Here is a 23,297-nt window from a genome sequence, read left to right as displayed (position 1 = left end):
GCTAGATTGGCATGTTGAAAAGAGCATCCTATTGACTGAAGGCCCTCGCTTGTGTGGAAATGACTGGATCTTTTAGCAGAACAATGCTGCAATCCACAATGCCTGCAGGACAAAGGATTTTTTTTTATGGCGAATAACGTGATTCTTTTGTACCATTCAGCGTGTTCGCCCGAACTAAGCTCCATTGAAAATGGTTGGGGGTGGATGACAAGGGAAGTCTATAGAAATGGACATCAGTTCCAAACAGTGCATGATCTTCGTGAAGCCATATTCACCACTTGAAATAACATTCCAGCCAGCCTTCTGCAAAAGCTTATATCGATCATGCCAAAGCAAATGTTTGCAGTTATTCGCAATGACGACCGTGCAATTCACTACTGAGACCTCTTGTTGTCCTACCCTGTTTAGGACTTCTTTTTGGTATGGTCTTAAACTTTTGATCAGCTAGTATTTAGACAAATTTCATAGTGTTCATATTTTCCCTATTAAATGCTAAAAACGTTTTTTTTATTTTCTCTTTGCTTATTTTCATCTTTTGAAGCTCTACTCAAATAAGTGGTTGAGTCTAACAACGCCAAATGCATATTTTTTCTTTACGTTCATTGGCCTTAAGATTTTGGCCAGCAGTGTATGACATGCAACTTTGTAAGTGTAATAAACAAATCCATTCTGTAACATAAACTAAATTAGTCCTTATATAGGGGCCCGACATGGCTAGGTGGTTAAGGAATTCGACTCGTAATCTGAGGGTTCCGGGTTCGAATCCCCATCACAAAAGTTGACGGTGGGTGGTGATGACTAGCTGCCTTACCTCTGGTCTTATATTGCTAAGTTAGGGACGGCTAGAACAGATAGACCTTATGTAGTTTTGCGCGAAATTCAAAACAAACCAATCTATACTTAGGTAAATCTAAAACTTCAAATAGATTATTTTTTACAAGTTTCCGTTGAACTGAGCTTCAGTTGAGCAAGATTCTGTAAACTCCTTAGGTCAATATCGGATCGTGAGAATCTCAAAAACCAATAAATAGTTAAGCTGTAATTTTGTTAACAGTAACTGTTTTTGGAGAGTGTTTATTCTGGTGAGCCAACGGCAAGTTTACAAATTTACAACGCTAAAATCCGGGGTTCGATTCTCCCCATTAACGCAGGAGATAGTTCAATATGTTGATACCTTGAAACAAACAAACAGTATTTAAGAATGCAATTATTGATATCAGTATATATCACTCTTGTAAATCTGAGCTTCAGTTGAGCAAGATTCTGTAAACTCCTTAGGTCAATATCGGATCGTGAGAATCTCAAAAACCAATAAATAGTTAAGCTGTAATTTTGTTAACAGTAACTGTTTTTGGAGAGTGTTTATTCTGGTGAGCCAACGGCAAGTTTACAAATTTACAACGCTAAAATCCGGGGTTCGATTCTCCCCATTAACGCAGGAGATAGTTCAATATGTTGATACCTTGAAACAAACAAACAGTATTTAAGAATGCAATTATTGATATCAGTATATATCACTCTTGTAAATCTATGAAACTATACCGATATATTTTCTTTAATTGCTCTCAATTATCTTTGACTGCCAATTTGTCTATATTATCAACTATAGGTTTGGTTTTAATGGACTGCTTTGTCCGTTGTGACACACTAACAGAGGAAGTAATTTAATCGTGATTGTGATGGAATATTTTATCAAGTTTGCAGAGACATAAACTGTTCCTAACCGTGAAGCAGAAACTCTGGTACTGAAACCATGAATTAACCTTGTTTGTGGAAACATGCGAGATCTTTGGAATATAAAAAAGGCCAGGGCAAAATATGAATAGTTTTATGCTATAAGGTAGAGTTTCGGCTTTAAAGACTAGAGGGAATGCAGCTATTCATAACCCACCACCAACTTGCGAGCTACTTTTTTACCAACGAATAGTGGGATTGACCATAACATAATACGCCCCCCTAGGGGGAGCATGTTTGGTGTGAAGTGGATTCGAACTCGCGCTCTTCGGATTATGAATCAAGTGCTTTAACGCCTGGCCATGCCAGGCCTACAAGCGTTAACCCTAATAATAATGTTTAAAGACAAGTGAAATTTTCAATCATCCTTCGTTTTGTTATAAAAGGCATACACACCGTAAATAAAACCAATAACTTTATAAATTATGAATAATGTACATGACGTATTGCTTAACATATTTTGCCCTCTAGGGCTTATCATTCCCTGAACCACTAAACGTGTGTGTAGATGCGAGAATATTTTGAATATATATTCCGATATTATTTTGGTTAGAAACAGCTGAGAGGCTTAAGACAAACTGTGAGTCAACAAGTCACTGATCTAAACATAATGTAAAAATATCTGTATTAGCATATTTTATAGATGAATTAGAGTTGAAGTCTGGTTTAAGTGTCTTAAAGGTTGTTCGTCGTTAGAACCATGGGTTATTTAAAGTCGATTTTCATGTACAGCCCCATCACCTTGGTCCAGGTGTTTGTGTTTCGTATGTTTTAAGAATTTCTATAACTTCTTACATCGTGTTAGGGATTTAAAAAAGGGAAGGTAGTGTACCCCGAAATTAATCAATTTTACTTTGTCCCACTTCAGGTGAAAGAAAATTTGAACATGAGAAAAAAAAAAGTATATATTAACTTTCAAAGTAGATGGAGAAGGATCTGTGACATATGTTAGCGGTAGCAATAATAATGTTGTTCGACTGTAGGAAGCGGGAATAAAAAACTTCTATGCTAAAGAATTAGATGTGAGGCAGAAAGAAACTGGTGCCCTGAATAAAACCTCATTATCCATTAGCGAGGGACGAAAAAATATACTCAAACACTGTCTAAGCAGGAATATGAAATTAGAAGATAGCATAATACAAAAGTATTTAAACAGTTTAGGTAATTCTTGAATTTTAACTGAAAACGAAATAACACAGAATGAAAAGTTGACCAAAAACTGCCAACACATTATTTTCCAAAGTGTCGTCCCCCAAGAGAGCTAAAATAATCTCTCAGGGAAGGACGCAAGAAACGATATTTATTAAACTGGGGAGTGGATGACAAAAGTTTGGGAAACGCCGCGTTATATATCAAGTTCAAAAGAGAAGTAAACTTTTGCTAACGAAGATTTTATTGTTAAATATAATGCTACACAACTGGTTATCCCTGCGGTGTCGATATGGATATAAAACCCAGGGACGGCTAACGCAGACAGCTCTCGTGTAGCTTTGCACGAAATTCGAAAACATAAACTTAGATCACTTCTCTCTCAGCACAATTCTTTACCACACTAGCCACTCATGCCCCCCTCCCATTTAGTAGTACGACTAGAGGGAAGGCAGCTAGTCATTACCACCTACCGCCAACTATTTTATCAATGAAGTGGGATTGTTTGAAACATTATAACGTCCATACGGCTGAAAGGGCGGGCATGTTTTTTGCGACGGGGATTCGGACCCGGGACCCTCAGATTACAAGTCGAACACCTTAACCCAGCTGGCCATGCCAGGCCCTTTTAATGTCTTTATAAAAATGCATCAAAATTGGGAAAATTACTCTCATGAAAAGTAAGAGAACACAAAGTTTAATCAAGAACACAAGAACTTCCAGGGCTCGAATGCGAGTTATGGATCCTGTACATCACGCTTCACCTCTTAAGTGCAGTGACTTGCGAGAAAAAAAATAGTCATGAAACGTTATTTCATACACGTCTCTGATTTTTAATCTGCAATGAACAAATGAAAAGAAATGGGTAAAACAAATAACAAAAACTACTAGTTTTGTTTAATCGTAAATTTTAGGCCTGTTAAGTTATCGCACAGTTAGTCGTACCCAATTAACGGTCAATGAAAACCTCATACATGAGTACGATAGTTAACGCAATTTCCTATACGTCGAGTCTCCCAATGAGCCAGTGATAAGTTTACAGACTTACAACGCTGAAATCCAATATTGTATTTCTTGCGATGAGCAGAGCACAGGTAACCCACTGTGTAGCGTTTCACTTAAAAACAACAATCTACACGTTAGAGGTAGTAAATTTTTACATCAACAGTGAGAGTCAAAAATGTCATCATTTCCCTCTGCCTCTCGAGGCACTAATTCTTTCTTATGAATCTGAGTTTAGACTTGCTTAACAATAGATGTACTTGAGTTGGGAACTATACTCTCAGATACTTTCATTAGACCATCTGGAAGCCACGACAAAATATAGCAGTATTTCTATTATAAGACAGCTACATAACTACAACTAATGATATACAGAGGGACAGTCACTAATGCTCCATGCATAAAAGTTTTAAAACAAAGCCTTTCACTTGTCAGTGGTCAGCTAACCAGATAAAGTTCTTAACACACAAAACTATGACTTGAAGGACAGGCATTACACACTCAGCTGTAGTGAAGGCAGTCTCTGGAGGTGAATCTTATTGAGCATGTGTGACTCTGCTCCTTCATCACTTCCTGTTTCAACTTCTAGACCCTCGTCCCAGATAGTTTCCAAAAATTGGGTTCAATCCTGAAGGCCTCAAGGGGAGATAAACTAAATACTGTACCATCCGTTTCATGTTTATTCAGCAAAACATTTTTATATCGTGGCTATTTACTTACTGGTATTCTCTGTATCATGTTTTAATGTATACTCTTTCACCACCTCAATAAATGAAAAAAAACAAATGATAATTTCAATGAATGTGTTTTAAAATTTTTATGTAAAGTTATTAAAGATCTAGTTTTGGATTGGCAGACTATGGGGAGTGCAGCTAGTAAATGGTACCTCCACCAATTCTTCGACTACTCTTGTGTAACTGAAGAGGAGATTTTATTGTTCCTTTAATATCACACTCATAGTCCCAAAATGCAAAGTGTAAACCATGAAGCCTTGAATTTACAGTCTGAGTATGCTAAATATTAGAACAGTGTTTCTTAAACAGTGGGTTGCAATCCACAAGGGAGTAGGTTTCCAGGGGATATCATGAACTGTCTGCACCAAGACATTTTACTTTCAAGTCTAAGAGGGGTACATATCCCCTTTGTTGTAGAGTATGATGAAATGCATCAAGAAATTTGTCATCCTTGTAGAAATAATGGGGATTGAAACAACTAAAGCCCAGAAGTGGGGGTTGTCTAAAAATTTGGCTAAGAAACACTGCACTAGAATATACTTGTCTTAAAATACAAATTAAAATATTCCAAAGTATAAAAAAAATTAAGAGGTGTAAAAAAATAGAAACAACAGGTCACACAGATATTAAAAACAATTTATTTTGGAAGAATTTTAACAATTTATTTAGCATATAAACACTCAATAGTTTTCTCAGGCACAGAATTAGTAACTGTTTTCTTTGTGTGTGTCTATGCAATATCGAACATTCATATCATACTTGATGAATAATTTGTTCTATTACTGATAAAATTCTGTCAGTGTTCTTCAAAATCTTGTTTAAAAAATACTTTGTACATGAGCAAAGTTTGAATCTTGTTGAAAATTCATGATCAAATAATGCTCTATTAACACATAAAAGCATTAAAATTACAGCACCTGATGTCAGAAAATCTATCAGTTCAACTATTTCTAGAAATAATTACACGTGCACATATAAAAAAAAGCTTTGTTTGGAAATGAGGCACAGAACTCCTATCACAGGATAAGTTAGTTGTGTGAAAAAACATTAGGATTGATTTGAATACAGAGACAAACTTTTACTGTTGAATAAATAATATTGCTGTCAATTCCACAAATTAGGTTATGGGGGACAAATTTAGAGAAACAAACACAATTATACTTAATATGTACACACACACACTCACATAAACCAGTTATTTTCTTTCCTGAAATGTTATAGCTACTTGATGAAATTAATTCAAAAAAATGAAAAAAATCAGTGAAAAATAAATACTAGAAAGATTCTGAAAACTAAATAAAATCAATATTTGATTTCACTTACATGCAATTTGGTCATGTTATAAATACATATGTTGTAAAAGGGAAAACAGAATAACATTTGCTTTTTGTGACAAAATATCAAATAATTTCGTTCACATTTTAAACATCTTCAAGTAATAACATCTACTGAAAAAAACCCAAAAACAAACAACAACAACTTACTGGCTCTCATCTTACTTTCCATGTGGTAGGGTTAACTGTTTGTTGTTCCCTATATTTAAAACTATCTCAAAATGTTTTACACATCTCCTTACATTCAGCAAACTGAATGGTACCTGTTTATGGCTCCCAAAAAAACGATTTTTACTCAAACTATTAACATCAAAATAAATTTTCACCCCAGTATTTTTTAATCATTTTCTTTGACCAAAAAGGAAAATATGCCACTACTCAAAAATCTTCAAAGCAATATTAAGACGTACAGTAGCATGCTATGTGAATTACAAAAACAGTAACATCATTTAACTTCAAGAGCCAACAAAATAATACCAAAGTTACATCATTAAAAAAGTTCTAACTACCAATAAAGTTTTATTTACCTTGTACACAACAATATCATTCATATATGATTATCACAATTAAAGAAAAAGTTCACGGCTACACATTTCATCCTATTTTATACAATTGATTTTCCAAGAACTAAAGATAAAACCTACTAAGTAAGCCACACCTACTATACATACTGTTTTAGATATCAATCTAACTATATTTGAAATCGAAAGATGAACCACAATAAATAATGTTGATATTGAAAGACTGAATCAAACACTGATGTGTTTTTATAAAAAATATAACTGAAGACAATAAGATGATAAAAGTAGACAACATTAGTTTTTTACTAATGATTACAGCAATAAATACTTAAGAGATAATTTAAATAGAAATCCTGAAAAGTGTTCTCAAAACACCATAATTTTTAACATAAAATTTAAATAGATATTAATACTTAATAGATGTTTCAAAAACAGAAAAGCAATATTTTTCTTTCATTTCTTGGGTAACATGAATTTTCTTTAGCTAAATGTCCCATTAGGTTAGATGAGGTATATAGAATTATTTGCTCCATTTGTCAAGTGAAAGAAACAAAATTATACAAGGTGCTATAATTTATTCCTACATCGCATATCTGGAAGGCAACTGGTTACAAAGTCTATGTTAGTTTTGAATAACTAGGAGGCGCCACCTTACGATGCAGGTACTTAAGCACATAAAGGGGTAAGCAGCTGACAAGGGTTATCACAATCACTTTCCACAGAAAGGCTAGGGTTTGTATGAACTTGGAATCTAGAACAGAAAAGCAAAATGTAACTACAATACTTAAGATTTCTTATTACAACGAATTTAATGTGCTCTATGAAAAGACTGATGGCAATAAACTTGTATAGGCAGTAAAGAAATAAAACTGAATATTTCAATATGGAACAGTTCTGACTGCAATACATGTGACAACTGCTCATAATTTGTAATTAACAGTTGATTTTGTTACGCTAAGTTTTTATTTGTTTTTGCTACAAATTTAATTTAAATGTTAAGTTCATTTTTTAATAGTTTATAATGTATCACTTATATGTGTAAAAACGACTCGTTTGGGTTGAGAAAATATTCCACGTAGAGGAGCGAACAATGTTTTGACCTTCTTCGATGAAGATGACCGAAGGTTGAAACGTTGTTCGCTCCTCTACGCTAAAATATTTTCTCAACCCAAACGAGCCATTTTTACTTATATATTTTTCTCTACACATGGGTTTTCTCGACATCACTGATAATGTATTACTTGGATAATTTAACAATTTATGCATCAGGCTTTCTTTTTGGAAATGAGTTTAAAAAAAAAACTTAATTTTCACTTTGTTTTTTGATAGCTTATGTTAATAAAACAAATGTTCTTTCATTATTTGTTAATATATTTTTGCACAAAATATACTCAATAAATAGATTTGCTTTGAATTAAGCACAAAGCAACACAATGGGCTGTCTGTACTCTGACCACTACTGATATCAAAACCCAGTTTCTAGAGTAGTAAGTCTGCAGAGCTGTGCTAATAGGGGGCAATAAATAAGTTATTTATCTGCATTTATATGTGATATATATTTTCATGAAACTACCATTAAAAAAAAGTGAATGTTTTTATTCAGTGTTTTTCATGCATAATTCAGAATACATGCAATGACAATTAACACCAACATAACAGTGTCACCTAGCGAGCACTGATTGTAATACATTATAAAATGTGAATACATTCAGGTAAATAATCAAAAGTAAAGCAACAAACTGCCTGCTTGAATGAACTTGTGAAAATGTTTTTTAAAACAGGAAGGGTGCCCAAGTTATCTCAGGCAAATCATGGAAAGGGTTAAAATTATCATATAAAATAACCTTTATTAAATTTTGAAAGGCAGTACAAATAGGTGCCATACAAACTGCAAAATTTTTTGTATTTGTATATTAAGGCATGTGGTCATTGAAACTTCTAAATGAGACAGATTATATTAATACAGAATTATAAGCTAGAACTATCAACTCACAAACAAATAGAAGATCCAACTATAACTAATACTTCTAGCAGTTTTTGTGAATATAATACAGAAGATACACAGTAATATTTTACAGTATGCACGAAATCAAACAGGTGTGTGAAGAGAAATATTATTGAAGAAATAGTAATTATTGTATATTATCATAACCCTATTTTGATTTGATTCTATTTAAATAAAGCTGCTGCATCATGTCTTTATATAAAGTATCAGTTGAAAGCTTTAGAAATAAAAACTTTTATTAAATAACATTAACTTAAACCTTAATAAACATAGAATTATATAAAAAGATCTTATGTGTGTGTCAACATAGTTTTCACTATTAACCCACTTACTGCTGATTCTCTTTACAAGGTATGGTCTACCTCTGCAGTTGAATGTAAGCATGCCACACACAGTGTACAGCTTGCAAAAATTCTGCAAATGTTCAGAGCAACCACAGTCAATGGGTTAATGAAAATTTAATTTCTGTAATCACTGGCAGAAGTTATTTGGTGAAAATGACTTATTACAGTCATTTGTTTTTCAAAAGACAATGGCAACACAGTGAACATAAACTAATAAACTGACAAAGTCAACACCAAAGTGTAGCTGTAGTAAAGTCTGTGAAGTTGACTGTGAGACCTATTTTAATTATTGTGTAGCTTGGTTTTATTGAGTAAAGCATAATTATCTTCTTAGAATTTTTAATTTAAAAGAAGAAATGAATATTATTCACGTCACTGAAAAAGATCATATAAACTTAACAAGAATAAAGCAGTAGATAATGTCATACAAAGAAAACAGCACTAAACAGATTATAAAAGGACTTACCAAAGAAAGATTTCAGCACCACCAATGAAAGAATGTAAATTCCAAGACTGAATAATTCAGCCACAACCATCACCCAGTGCCACATACGTACTGTGAGTGCTACCATCAATAATTCTGTGAGAACTAAGGAAGTGAAGCTTATGGCAACAATGTGGATAAACTCATCCTCAAACAATAACAATGCACCATACATTATGATGCCACCTGGAGAGCAGAGAATTTCAAAAATAATTTGAAACAAATTAGAAATATCATTAAAATTTCCCAAAATATTACGTTTTAATCTTCATATAAGTAATATATACACATTTTCAGTAAAGCTCTAATGCCTCCTTTGAGAAAACAAAATAGATATTAAAGATTTAATATTATGTGAGCACTAAATCGTGGGTACCTCTACTTCAAATTTTTGTCACATCATTTGTCAAACTTCACCTTAGCAAAAAAAGACAAAGAAAAAAAACATGATTTATGCTCATTGATAAAACAATACAATAGAATGTTTTTAACAAACTGTTAAGAACTTCTTGTCAGGTAAGTTATAAATATGGTGAAATTTGGATATTCACTGTTCCTAATTTCTAATATTCAGCAAAACAAAATTCTTACCTTGATATATACTTATTAAAACCCAAATAAAGAAAGTCTTGAAAGAAAGTGAGCGTCCCTGGAAAACAGAAAAAATAAAAAAAAAAAATTCAAACTTAACTTCACATACACAATATACATGCACATACAAATGGTGAAATACTGTTCTGGACATCTTTAATGTTTAATTTTGGATCTAAGATATAAGATCCATGACATTAAAATAGAACTAGGATACTTAAAAAGATTTAAAATTGACATCAAGAATCTAGTAAATTTGGGGAATATTGACAGATGACAGTAGGTTATAAATACAAAAATCAATGAAGAACTGAGTTAGCATTTGCTTTCAGCTAGCAGTGAATCAGTTATACAGTGAAATATTTAGTTTTAATGAAGTAAGTTTGGTTTGAATTTTTGTGGAATGCTACATGAGAGCTATCTGCATTAGCCTTCTGTAATTTAGCAGTGAGAGACTTGATGGAAGGCAGTTAATCATCACCTATTACCAATACTTGGGCTACTCTTTTACCAATGAATAGTGGGATTAACCGTCACACTATAATTCCCTCAAGGATGAAAGAGTGAGCATGTTTGGTGCGACAGAGGTTTGAACCCATGACCCTCAGATTGTGAGTCAAGCACCCTTATGACCTGACTTTGGATCAGTGCTAGTTATTGCTTTTGTCTAAGTTAGGTGATTATTTGATTACCAATGAAACTTTAGACATTATTACAAATTTAGTCATAAAACCTTTAGCAAGGTATTTACATTTGAATGCCATTTATAAAGTTGGGCCTACAATTCAATAATATACAAATGAAGTGTAGAAATTTCACGGAAGAAATGAACTAATTAGTTATCATTAGATGAATTGGACTTTCACCAAGTAATTTGAAAGAGCCCACTGAATGAAAGAAAAGTGTTACAATAATTTGTTATTTCACACAGTATCCTTCTATTACTGTAACATATTAATTTCTGTTCTGAATTTAGGTTTGCTTAACAAAAATAAATTCTTTGAGGAAAACTAACACTACACTCATTATGGAACTATAGTCAAAAGAAAAAGGTTTACCTTTGTTAATTCCTTGTACAATTCAGGATAAGTTAGGGCAATGTCAGGAGAAACATCTTTATCCAGTACCAGGGAAAAAACAGGAAACATGGTGTATACCGTAGCATAACTTAAATAAAATTTAAGCATTAGGTTGAAAATGAGTACACTTATTAGAATCGTCAACAACTATCACAGCAGTTAGTGGTTTCATACTTGTACATACAAAAAAACATACACTCACACTAAAACACAAAAAAATATTAACAGACTTACTAGTATATAATACTGTTTCACCAACAAAAACAGAGTTTTGTGAAGAAGTGAAATTCCAAGTGGTTAAATAACCAATGGAAAATTTATCATTTACATGTTACTTAAATAACCAGCATTACTAGTTCATGATAACAGTTTAAGTATTTAACATTAAAAAAAAAAAATTAACACGTAAGTATCAAAATATAACTTGTAAATCTGGGTAGGGGGGACAAACATTGTATGGAGGGAATTAGTTTTTACAGTGCAAGTAAAAAGACTAAAATAATATGTATTATGTGTGCTCAAACATAAATTTACAGTTACAATAAAAATTTCTAAAAATATTTAGTTAACAATGATGTTAAGTTCACATCATAATTTGTGAAAATTTTTGCAAAATGTAGGGGAGGGGGAAAAGTGTTAAGAGTACAGGTGTTTAACTGATGAAACAAGGTGTTTAACTGATGAAACAAGGCAATATTACAAACTTCACATTTTCTAAAATAGTCATATAGTAAATAATATTACAGTCATTGTGTATTGCTTTGTTAAAAAATTAATATTAACACTACTGTTGTAAACATTTTAACAAATTATTGTTATTGACTTATGCACCATTGAAAAGTTTCCTTTATTAAAGTTCACAAGCAGGTATTAATTAATATGTTTCAAAGAGTAGCATTCATAATAAAACTTTCCAATAATAATGGAAAATTAGGGCTAAGATATTTCCAGCAATGTTAAAGTTTCATTACAACTACTAACTGAACAGATATTTAAATGTACAAAATACTTTCAAAATAAAAATTAACTTGCATGTTGACATGTTTAACCAAATTTAAATGTATTAAATAATCAGGAAATCATCATGTATGTGAAATGTGTAACATTTTTACTAGTAAAAAAAACTCTTAAATACATGACTAGTTAGGTCCAAATTTGGCTCAACTATTAGAAATATTGCAAAAAAAACAACAACAAACAAACAAAAACAATCACATCTGTATCAATACATACCCAACCATTAAAAAACCCTGATACAGGGCAACTGATGCAAAGAAAAAAACAGATGAGAAAACTGCCTGCATGGTTGAGATGATGAGTCCTCGATGAATGACAAACTGACTTAGTGATGCTGACCTTTTGTAACTGGAAGAGATAAAAGGTTTTAAACTACAACTATTTTTCATTAACATTAAATAAATGCATGTATCAGTTCTTTTATTCGTGGTCTCACATGTTTAATAAATTTCAGTTTGAGTGTCAGCTCAACTGACACTTAACTGTAGAATGTAATTCTTAAAGTAGTCATTCTAATTCTCTTCAATCAAATATAAACTGAGAAGCTAATAAGAATATTCAATTATTTCCAACAAACAGTTTAATATTCCTAACTACTGCAAGCAAGACCTAAATATCTCATTCTAAACATAAAAAACATTTTTAATCAACTCTTTTGTGTTCATAGTTACAAAATCAATACAGTTGTAACCACAAAAGGAAATACATTAATTAAAGCTCTTGAAGAACCACTGTAAACTTCAGATATTTTACATAAAAAGGCCAAAAGTATGCATGAATTTCTTTAGAAAAGCCATACCTTTATAGTTAAAACAAGACACTATCATACATGTGTGTGTGTAAACACTAAGCTTTATCTGTATTTAATATTAAAATGACATCTTATACCACAAGTAACTGCTTTATATTTCATACCTAAAATATGAATGACATTTCACATAACAAAGGATACATGGCTGTCACAGGCCCATAGGGTTGAGGTATAACCGTTCCTAACCTTGAACTACCAATAAAATTGAGTTCAGCTAGTAAGCAGCAATAGGAACCTTGTCTGGTTCTATAAACCAAGTAGTAGGACCCACTGTCACTTTTATAATGGTACCACAGCTAAAAGTATAGGCTATATTTAATGGTATCATGGCTTGAATCTGAAAGCTCTGATCTATATTACTTACCATCAGACCACAGTAAAAACTTTATAAAAAAAATATATGGACAAGATTAATTGTCTTATATCAATATATCATGACATGTTTTGTAAACTTTATTTTAAAAATAATTTTTTTTGAAAATTCACTGTTATATTTTACCACCAGTTTGGTTGTTGCTCAAAATTATGTTAGGGACTTGTGTTGTCTGTGAAAGTTCAGTTATGGACTTGTGTCTTCTGCAAAAGTTTATAATATTAAAATATTGTACACTGGTTTACATATTCCAAAATTCCACATCATAGAAAAAGAAAAGTTTATAGTTCATCATTTTTATATATTTGAAAATATCCCAAGAATAAAAGATAAAACAATGCCATGCATATTTGTTGAACTTTGACCATAGGGAAGGAAATTGTGAATACCTCTAAAAAAAATTAGACACGACAAGTGTGTAGATAAAGCTAAACACAATAATAAACTGTATCTTAAAAATTAATTAGGATAGTCATTAAGTCTCTGAAAGTACAGTCCTCCAGCTTTGGCTTTGGAATTGAACATCTTGTTCATTTAAACTGTGCACTAATTCATCATAGTGATATTAAAACTGTTTATTATAAAGTTTTTAAATATTTTATAACTGTAATTTCTAACCCTGTTAAAATATTCATGTTCTTGACAAAGCTGCAAGTCCAGTAAAGTGAGAGAGTACAGGTGCACTACTATGGCAATAATCAAAGGTTCACTGAATCATTTCTGTGCATTCAAACTTAATTTGAAAACACTTTTTTTTTACCTGTAGCGGCCGTGTACAAGGAGGAGTTTGGCTACGTGACTAAACTGTGTGATGGAAAAATCTGCTGCCAAGGACGCCTGTTTTCCTTCCTTACCTACAATACCAATACCAGCATCCGCAGCTTGAATCATGCTAACGTCATTCCCTCCGTCACCTGAAACATTGGACGCAGCAGTTAATAAGGAAAAACCTTGAAAACTCAGGTGCAGTCTGACATTTCTACATCTGTATTTTCAAAATAAATACCATCTCTCAGCTAGTTACCATAATGTTCTGAAAACATTTAATAATTCATTCTCACCACACTATTTTCATGCAAACAATCATAACTGCCACAATTACAATTAATGCCAAGACAAGGTTTTTTTTTAGACAAATAGAACTCCTTTTGTTTTAATGCTTCAAAACCATGTGTCTAGCCTAGCTTACATGAAGATAGATGTTGATTTCAACTATGCATGTTGAAAATAAGTAGCAATGCTGTGACTTGTGTTTGCTTCATATAAAAAATGACAGTTTACTTTAAGAAACCAAGTGATATAGTTAATATGGATGAAAAATTTGTTTTATTATAATAGATTCCAGTTTTTAACCCCAGAATGTCCTGAACAGATTTTTTTTAAATGACTCATGCATCACCTTGCTTATGAAATTCGTGACTTTGTTGGTTACAGGGTCCCTAATAATACAAGACTTACACAAAAAATTTTAAACAAAATTTTTTCATTACTGTAATTAATCCCACCAATGACTCTTATCAGTTCCTTAAACCATGGATGAGTTCTTATATATATATATATATATATATATATATATATAAATCACATTAGGCTATCTGCTACGTTTAACAAAGGAAACTGAACTCCTAATTTTAGGGTTGTAAGTCCAAATACTTAGAGGTCCAACTGGAGGACAATGAAGCGGGAAAAGAAAGTATCTAAGGAAACTCTCCATGTAGCTGAGCCTGAAAGTACGAGTTATGTACAATTATGGAGGTATTCTCACCACTAGCTCTCAAATATACATAATTTTGCAAGAATGTTTCCACTGTAAATGTAGTGTGACAAGATGAATTAGTTGTTATACACACGCATGGTACTGATAATTAATAATCTGCATGAGATGTTTTCCAAAACTCCATGAATTTTTCATTTCTCTGTTACAACAAATGTTGTAAAATGAACCTAGACCATCAACTGGCATGCTGCATTAATCCAGAGATTTATGGACTTATACAATGAAACATAAACCAAATCAATACTAAGAACGATGGAGACAAAAAGATCTGCCACAACAAAAAACTAAAAAACTAAGATGCAAACAACAGAAAAGACATCAACATGACAAACCCTTGACTAACCTCATAATTAACAGATCTGACTGACAATTAAACACAGACGAGATACATTTACTTAACAAAGGACTCAACTTTGCAATAGCATTCCAACCATAGAAATCAAAACATGTTTAGAAGATCTAGCCAGGAGACTTGTGATACTTTCTACAGAAAACAAAAACAAGGAAACAATCAAAAACAACCAACAGAAAGAAGACAACTTAGATAATTTTATTGACATCCAACAACCAAACTTCCCAGGTAAAATTACAAATTTATATTTTCCAGAAACACCTAAAAACAACATCTTAAATGATTTTTTTCAAAGAATTTTCTCACAAAACCATCAACATAATTTCACAAAACAGAAAACTAAAAAACAACCTTACAAAAAGAGACATTAATTCCATTAAAAACCTAAAACAAGACAAAAACATAAAAATTCTAAAAGCAGATAAAGGTAATGCTATAGTCATAATGAACACGAATGAATGCATCCAAAAAATGAAGAACATCCTATCAGACATGAAAAAATTTAAACCAATACACACAAATCCAACAAAGACACACGAGACACAACTGAACAAATTACTACTACAGATGAGAAAAGCCAACACAATTTCACAAACACTTTATTCCTACCTACATAAACCCGACTCACGCACACCACAAATATACGGCATCCCCAAACCTCATAAACCAGATTATCCATTAGGACCAATAATGTCCACATATGAATCGTTTAATTACAATCTTGGAAAATACATAGCATGGGCATTCTCCAAATATGTAACATCAGCCAGCTCATTCATCAAAGACTCTTCTAATTTCAAGTCTTATCTAAATCAACTTAATCGTAAAGCCTTAATGGCCAGTTTCAATGTTATATCCCTCTTTACAGAAGTTCCAACCACTGAAGCCTGCAAGATAGCCTTAGAACTCTATATCCGAGACCCTAACCCAACTACAGACATTCCCAGTAACCAATTAGCAACCCTCATAGAATTCACCACGATAAAGACAAACTTCATGTTCAACAACCAAAACTATATACAAACAAATGGCCTAAGCATGGGCAACCCAGTATCACCAGTTCTAGCCAATATTTTTATGACACAAGTTGAAACACAAGCAATTAACACAGCATTACATCCACCACTATACTGGTACAGATATGTAGATGACACGGTTGAGGGATTCAAATCTACAGAACACATACTTAATTTTTTCAATCACATTAACTCTATACATCCCAACATTAACTTCATATGTGAACAGGAAGAAAGCAATCAAATATCATTTCTTAACCTCAAAATTATAAGAACCGACACACAATTCAAAACAGAAATCCACCGAAAAATCACCCATACTGGACTATACATTCCTTGGGACTCAGCACATGAAACAATACAAAAACTAAACATACTAAGAAACCAAATAAACACAGCCATAAAACTATGCTCACCAGATAAAATTAACGATGATTTATACAAAATAAAACAATACTTCACCAACATCAATAAGTTTCCTCCACAAACCGTAGAAAACATTATACACACACACCTAGACAGAAAGCAAAATCAACCAACAAAAGTAAATATATCTCACGAATCAAAAAATAACAAAACCATATACTGCTGTATACCATATATTCCTGACATCAGCAGACAAATAACCAACATTTGGCAAAAACTAGTAACAAAATATGACATTCCAGTTAATACCAAATTTATTCAAAAACCAGGCACAAAACAGAGGTCTATACTATGTAAACACTACACTGACAAACACCACACCAATATTATTTATAAAATACAATGTGATAAATGCCACGACTTCTATGTTGGTGAAACAAGTAGAAAAATGGAAACCAGATTCAAAGAACATAAAAAGTCACCTTCACACGTTTTCGAACACTGCAAGTCAAATAAACACAACATAACCATAGAAAACACTCAAATACTAAATAAAGAAACAAACATAAACAAACACAAAATTAAAGAAGCCTTACTTATACAACAACTTAAACCCAAAATAAACCAATATAAGGGAATGCCTTTATACCTATATTAATATAATAAAATAAATAAAATTATATATTCAAACATCTAACACCGCCCTCTATGTTCCGACACTCAGTTGCAAAACCCCTTTCAAACATGTGGTCAGCTTCCGGTCAGTTACCTCTTTCTTTGTGAACCTGACGATGACCGAAGAAGGTCGAAACGTTGTTCGCTCTTCTATGTAAAATATTTTCTCAACCCAAACGAGCCGTTTTTGCATATATAAATTTGTAAGAGTAAAAAAAACGTATGATGCAGTAAATCGTATAAAATGGTAATCTGATGGTTAAAACACTAAAACACTTGTATTTCATAGTCACACTCTGATTTTAACAACATTATTGTTAATTACTGAAACATACAGTGTATTTCAACTCCATCCTTTTGGATTAAAGTTACAACAGCTCATCCCCAGTGGTAAGGAGTTATGCTGTAAATAATAACCATGCAAGTGCAAGCTAGTTTCTCAAAATAAAGTTGTTTTATTTGAGATTATGCCAAAAATAAATCTGATGACATCAGACACCAAAAGACTTTACCAACAGCAGAAGTCCTTTTCCCAGTGTGATGTTTGATAAGTCTGACCACCTCGGCTTTCTGTGTTGGTGAACACCGACAACAAATAACAGCAGGACACTGGCATGCTAACTCCATGAATTCTTTTGGGTAAAACTTTAAACACACCTAATGAGAAATATGAACAAAAAATGGTCAAATGTTATCCATCACAAAATTTCAAATTTAACAAAAACAAAGCAACAAAAGTAAATTCTTAATGAACTCCTCAATGTATATCTTAATACAATGTTAGGATTACAAAATATAAATAGACTTTGTTGAACTGACTATAAATGAGAGTACTTATCCAATACAGTCAGCATGTCAAGTTTGGAAGGCTACATCTCTATAGTCCTACAGTATTATCTATAAAAAACACTGAGTTTACTTACTTCTAATGCATCGCCTTTAATAATGAGGACGTAATCATTTTTCCGTCTGAAAGCATTCAATTCAAGGTGAGCTTCTGTGCGAGATGTAACCGAGTCAAAAACATGTATCTGCTGAGTTCTCGAGACCAGTCGAGATGACTTCGCTATGCTTATGGCCGTTTCTAGCCTGTCTCCAGTCAACATCCACACCTAGAGTAAATTAGAGAAATACATTTGAACCAACAACTTAAACAAGAAGCCACAAAGTGATAAATCATAAAAAAGTGACATTCTGATTTTTAGAAAAATTTAAAAAAAGTAAAACTTTCTTTTTAAACAAAATTTAGAGAAAATTCAATACAATTTTCTCTACTAAGAAACCAATAATGTTTCAAAAGACAAAAACCAAACAATATTTTGAAACAAAGGTTGCTCATTAGTAATAGCTACAGAAACAAATATGTTTTAAATTAAACTAACAAGGAATTAATAAATATTTCTATTATTAATATACACATAAAAATAAATAATTTATACATTAAAGCCAGAAGATTTCTGAAAATTTGAAGAGCATAAAATATAGTATTTCTTATCCAGAAACACTAATAGTATTCAAAGGTGACATTAAACACCAACATATTGTCCTGTCAAAAAAACATGTATTTACAGATGGGTCATAATAATTGCTTTCCTAACACCAATTAATTACATATACACATATTAGTAACCACTATCCTAATACTGTGAAGTTAGAGATGTGGGTTCTAATAATAAATGCTGTTCTGTTATGATGTAGTCATATTTATGGGTCCTAATAATTATTGTCCTAATACCATGTAGTTACAGATATTGTTCTTAATATGATGTAGTTATATATACAGGTTTTAATAATTGTTGTCTAAATACAGTGGAACACAACTCTTGGGTAAGTGCTTGCTGCCATTTTGAAAGGTGTGTCTGATACAATTATCTAATTATTATTACTAAAAAATGCTCAGAACTAAGTTCACTTTTCTTGTAAGTATCAACTTGACAATGTAAAAAATTTAACAACTCAAATTTAAGAGATATATTACAACCAGGAACAAACTACTATATTAATTAAAGGCCTACCTTAAAAGATATCATGCTGCAGTGAAATGTTTGAACAATATTAATTAAACTGACTTACAAAGAGGTACATTGTGAGAACTGTATTAGTGAATACTGAACCTCCCATGATGTATCTTGAATCTACTACTTCAAACATTCTGTTTGCTACTTATTGTATGCTAATCTGGTAAATGATTACATTTAAATGGTTGTGATTAAGAACATTACACAAAACACACACACACACAAGAGAAGCAAACCTGCTGTATGAGTTCTGATTGTTCAACTAAGGAAACAAATATGTTCATGTTGTTTAATTATGAAAATAAATTACTTACTTGATAAAAATATTAATACATTTAATTATTAAACACAAATTTCAGATAAATATTCTAACTGGTGAAATACTAATAATTTACCAGCTGGATCTTCATGCTTTTGTTATTCTGTGTGTGTATTCTATGGAGTTATGACATACATTTTGAATACACATCAAAATTAATTTCTATATTATATTAATTAATTCAAATTCTGTGCTAAAATCATTTCATAATACAACATACTTCTAAAGAACAGTCAATATTTTGTAATAAGTGAGTTTTTTATTTCCTGGTGAGTGAGAGAAATAGTTTCTCCTGTTTCAAAATAACAGAGGACAGAATACATACACAAACTTTTCACAAGCGAAACACAGTGGTCATTATTGTACTGAATATTAAACAAAAAAGGGAAAACAAAAAGTTCCAATTTAAAGGTTGTTTTGTAAAACCCAGGGACAGACTTCCCTTGTTTTAAAAGTAACAATACTAAACTCTGTTTGTAAATGAGTTATAGCTATCTAACCCGTATACAATCTGGTTACGAAATGCTGAACACAGATAAGTCACATCAGCAACATCTCACTGTGACTTAACAACACAGATTTCTTCATGATTTTATGATCACTTTGGATATTCAAGCCAAGGTACTACACAAAAGGGCTACCTGTACTTTCCCCTTCCCTAATTCTAAACTAACAGACTAAAAGGAAAGCAGATAGTAAAAAAAAACTCCCACCTTTAAGCCTTGGATTATTTTAGATCAAATAAGGTAATTTTGATTTAACTCCCATAAAGCATCCATGGTTTCAAAGTGGATAGCAAAGAGACATGAATCATGGAACCTCAGTTCCACTAACCTATGCTTGTTTTATATGCACATATTATCTTCTGTGATAGTAACAGTTGGTAATAATTACCTTAATTCCAGCATTTCTCAGCAGTTCAAGGGTTGGCCGTACCTCTTCTTGCAGCTTATCTTCCACTCCTGTCAAACAGAGTAGTTCCATGTCTCGTTCTAAACTTTCAAGGACAGCAGCTACATGTGCTGCTCGGTCTTGAATACTGACTTTAGCCTGGTTGTACCGAACCTTTGAAGAAAGCACAACTGACAGTCAGTGATGAAACATATTGTACAGATGAAGTTACTTATTAAAAACTTAAAAACAAAACCTACAGATACTATTCAAACGTTATAGGTAGACATTTTGAAAGAGAATGTAATTAAAGATAAACATATATTAATGACAGACATGCCTCAGGTTTATGTTAAAAAGCCAACAAAATTCTACAATTTCTGAGAAAAACTATACACAAAACTTTTATGCAATGTGATTGCAAGGAGAGAATCTTCATTACTAAGTTGTATTTTGAAGCCTGAAGACTAAGAGTGAAATCTTAGTATAATTTTGCACTTTACTTCTTAACTAAAATGCTTACTTCAAAGTCAGCATACTGTTCTTCTGTTAACACTTTCTTTGCTACTACCAATGTTCGAAGCCCTTCCCGTGCCATGTTTCCACACTATTATGGAAAGAAAAAAAACAGCTTGATACATTCAAAATCAGTGCATGTTAAAAGGTATTTGTGTGTTATAAATACTAAAGCAATTTTTCTTCTATAATGAATAACAAAGGCCTTTTGATTTAAATTTCATAAAAGTTGTTTTGGTTTTAATAACAAATTTCCCATAATTCAGTTATGAAGATTTCAAAAATAATCTTTCTTCTATCATGTAAGGATTTTTCATGAATCAGGAAGAAAAAACAAGTTAGATCAAATTATTTTTTCATTTATCACAGTGAGCATTTTTTATAATTATTGTTCATCTCTTGTAAGTTCTATAATGATTGATAAGAAAGAGATTGGTTTAGAGAAATTTATATCCAGTGATTGTCAACACTTTAGGCATAACAAAACGTCACTTGTTTTCAGTGAAATATGATTTACTCACATAAAAGCACATATGATGTTTTGTGAAAAATCTGTATGTGGTGGAGAAAAATAGATATTTTTTGGATTCAGAATACAGGAATTACTGTAAAACATGCAAAAATTTCAAAAGAATATAACCATTAGTGTACAAGAGAAATTAGTAATATTTAGTATACAACTGTTATAAATACAAGCCAAGTCATTAACTCCTGCATTTCTGAATACTGACCAAGTATGAGTTGTTGGATAATACAATTAACATACTACGTTGAAAAATAACAAGTACTACTACAAACTGACCTATTTTTGAAGTTTGTAACATGTGATCCTGTGTTAACTTTTTTATCAGAATAGAACAAAAGTGATAATAGCATTCACCCTGATCTGGAATACCCAAAAAGTGTGTAAAAAAAAAAGTATTTTTATCTGGACTTTACTCTTAAAGATTCTTCATAAAATGTTCTAATACCTATTAACTAATTGTGCTGAACAACAACAATTAACTTTGTGCAGAATTTAACCAATCTTGTTATTTTATCTGAACAAACTGCAACTCTTGAACACAAGCACATTACTTTTTGAGTAGAATGCATTATACTTTTAAATGTAAAACATACCTGCAATGAACAAGAAATAAGGTTAGTTTGGTGTTTTATGATGCAAAGCAACTAGGCTATCTGCACCAAACATCTGGTAAAAATTAAATTAAAGTACAAATATTAAAATTTATAAAAGGAAATTAAGGTGAAATAAAAAAAAGTTTAATTTTTGAATTAAAAACATAAATAACATTAAATCAAATTTTTACATCTAGTTTACAGCAAAGAAAAACTACAGTAATACAAGTTGTAAAGGATTTTCTGTAGCATAACTGTAATTATCATAACTCACCAGGATGACTAACAGGTAGTTCAAGTAGCAGTGTTAGACACCTGAAGTTGTCCTTTCCAGTCCTGATTTTGAGTTATTTGACATTATAGCCATTTTCTAATCTTAAATCTACCTAGATGTACTTTGATTCTTAAAAGGGAATCACATTAAAAAAGGTCTAATGTATAAATTAAAAATTTAAATGGTATTAAAAAGACTAATGGTCTTCCAAAAACGAAAAACATTTCCAAGGTGGACAAGTGTCACCATCACCAATAACACTGTCTAACATTATGGATAAATTATGGAACAGAACATGTTTAAAATGGTGTTCTCATTGAGAGTCATAATGATGGCAAGACAGTAAAATATGGCTTATAGTGACCTGAGTGTTACACAGACAACACATTGGTGCATCAATCCCAGATAAAATAAATCGATGAGTTAAAAAACTGTGACCAATGCATAGTCTAATTTATGTGGAAAAGCTTGTTTTCACATTACTCACTCCAAGTCGACTGCCAACTGGCATGGAGTTGAGCCTTGAATACAGGACCATAGTCCATGTATGGAACAGGCACAGCAATGATAGTGCCAGAGCAGACAGATTTAGCTGCAGTGTCGGCAAGCTCATTCTGTGAAAACCAACGTAGCCCTGTATCTAGTGAAATGGGCCAGTTGGTTTTGGATATCAGCGAGAACAGGATGTGAGCTAATGTAGCAATTCCAAGGCCAGTATAGAACTAAGTGAGTCAGTATAAATAGTGCAATTTGAGTACTGCTTGGCTTCTATGTGATTCAGGGCAAGAGAAATGGC

General features: G+C 32.1%; 1 protein-coding gene across 4 annotated transcripts in view; it reads right to left on the bottom strand.

The window, feature by feature from the left end:
- Positions 1-5,239: 5,239 nt before the first annotated feature.
- The window catches only part of LOC143239650 (putative phospholipid-transporting ATPase IIB), a 60,846-nt gene continuing 42,788 nt past the window's right edge, over positions 5,240-23,297 (bottom strand). For all 4 annotated transcript variants that reach the window (XM_076480976.1, XM_076480978.1, XM_076480975.1 and 1 more), the window contains 10 exons: positions 21,116-21,199; positions 20,596-20,766; positions 18,288-18,476; positions 17,877-18,021; positions 13,939-14,092; positions 12,211-12,342; positions 10,957-11,065; positions 9,899-9,956; positions 9,290-9,493; positions 5,240-7,225 (listed from right to left, as the gene is read on the bottom strand). In XM_076480976.1, coding sequence (XP_076337091.1) covers positions 7,092-7,225; positions 9,290-9,493; positions 9,899-9,956; positions 10,957-11,065; positions 12,211-12,342; positions 13,939-14,092; positions 17,877-18,021; positions 18,288-18,476; positions 20,596-20,766; positions 21,116-21,199 — 1,380 coding nt within the window. In that variant the 3' untranslated portion in view covers positions 5,240-7,091. The remainder of the gene's footprint in view (positions 7,226-9,289; positions 9,494-9,898; positions 9,957-10,956; positions 11,066-12,210; positions 12,343-13,938; positions 14,093-17,876; positions 18,022-18,287; positions 18,477-20,595; positions 20,767-21,115; positions 21,200-23,297) is intronic.

This window comes from Tachypleus tridentatus, chromosome 13 (genome assembly GCF_004210375.1).
Source record: "Tachypleus tridentatus isolate NWPU-2018 chromosome 13, ASM421037v1, whole genome shotgun sequence".
Classification (NCBI taxonomy): domain Eukaryota; kingdom Metazoa; phylum Arthropoda; class Merostomata; order Xiphosura; family Limulidae; genus Tachypleus; species Tachypleus tridentatus.
The sequence above is the reverse complement of the archived record's forward strand: the minus strand, read 5'-3'. Positions and strand labels throughout refer to the sequence as shown.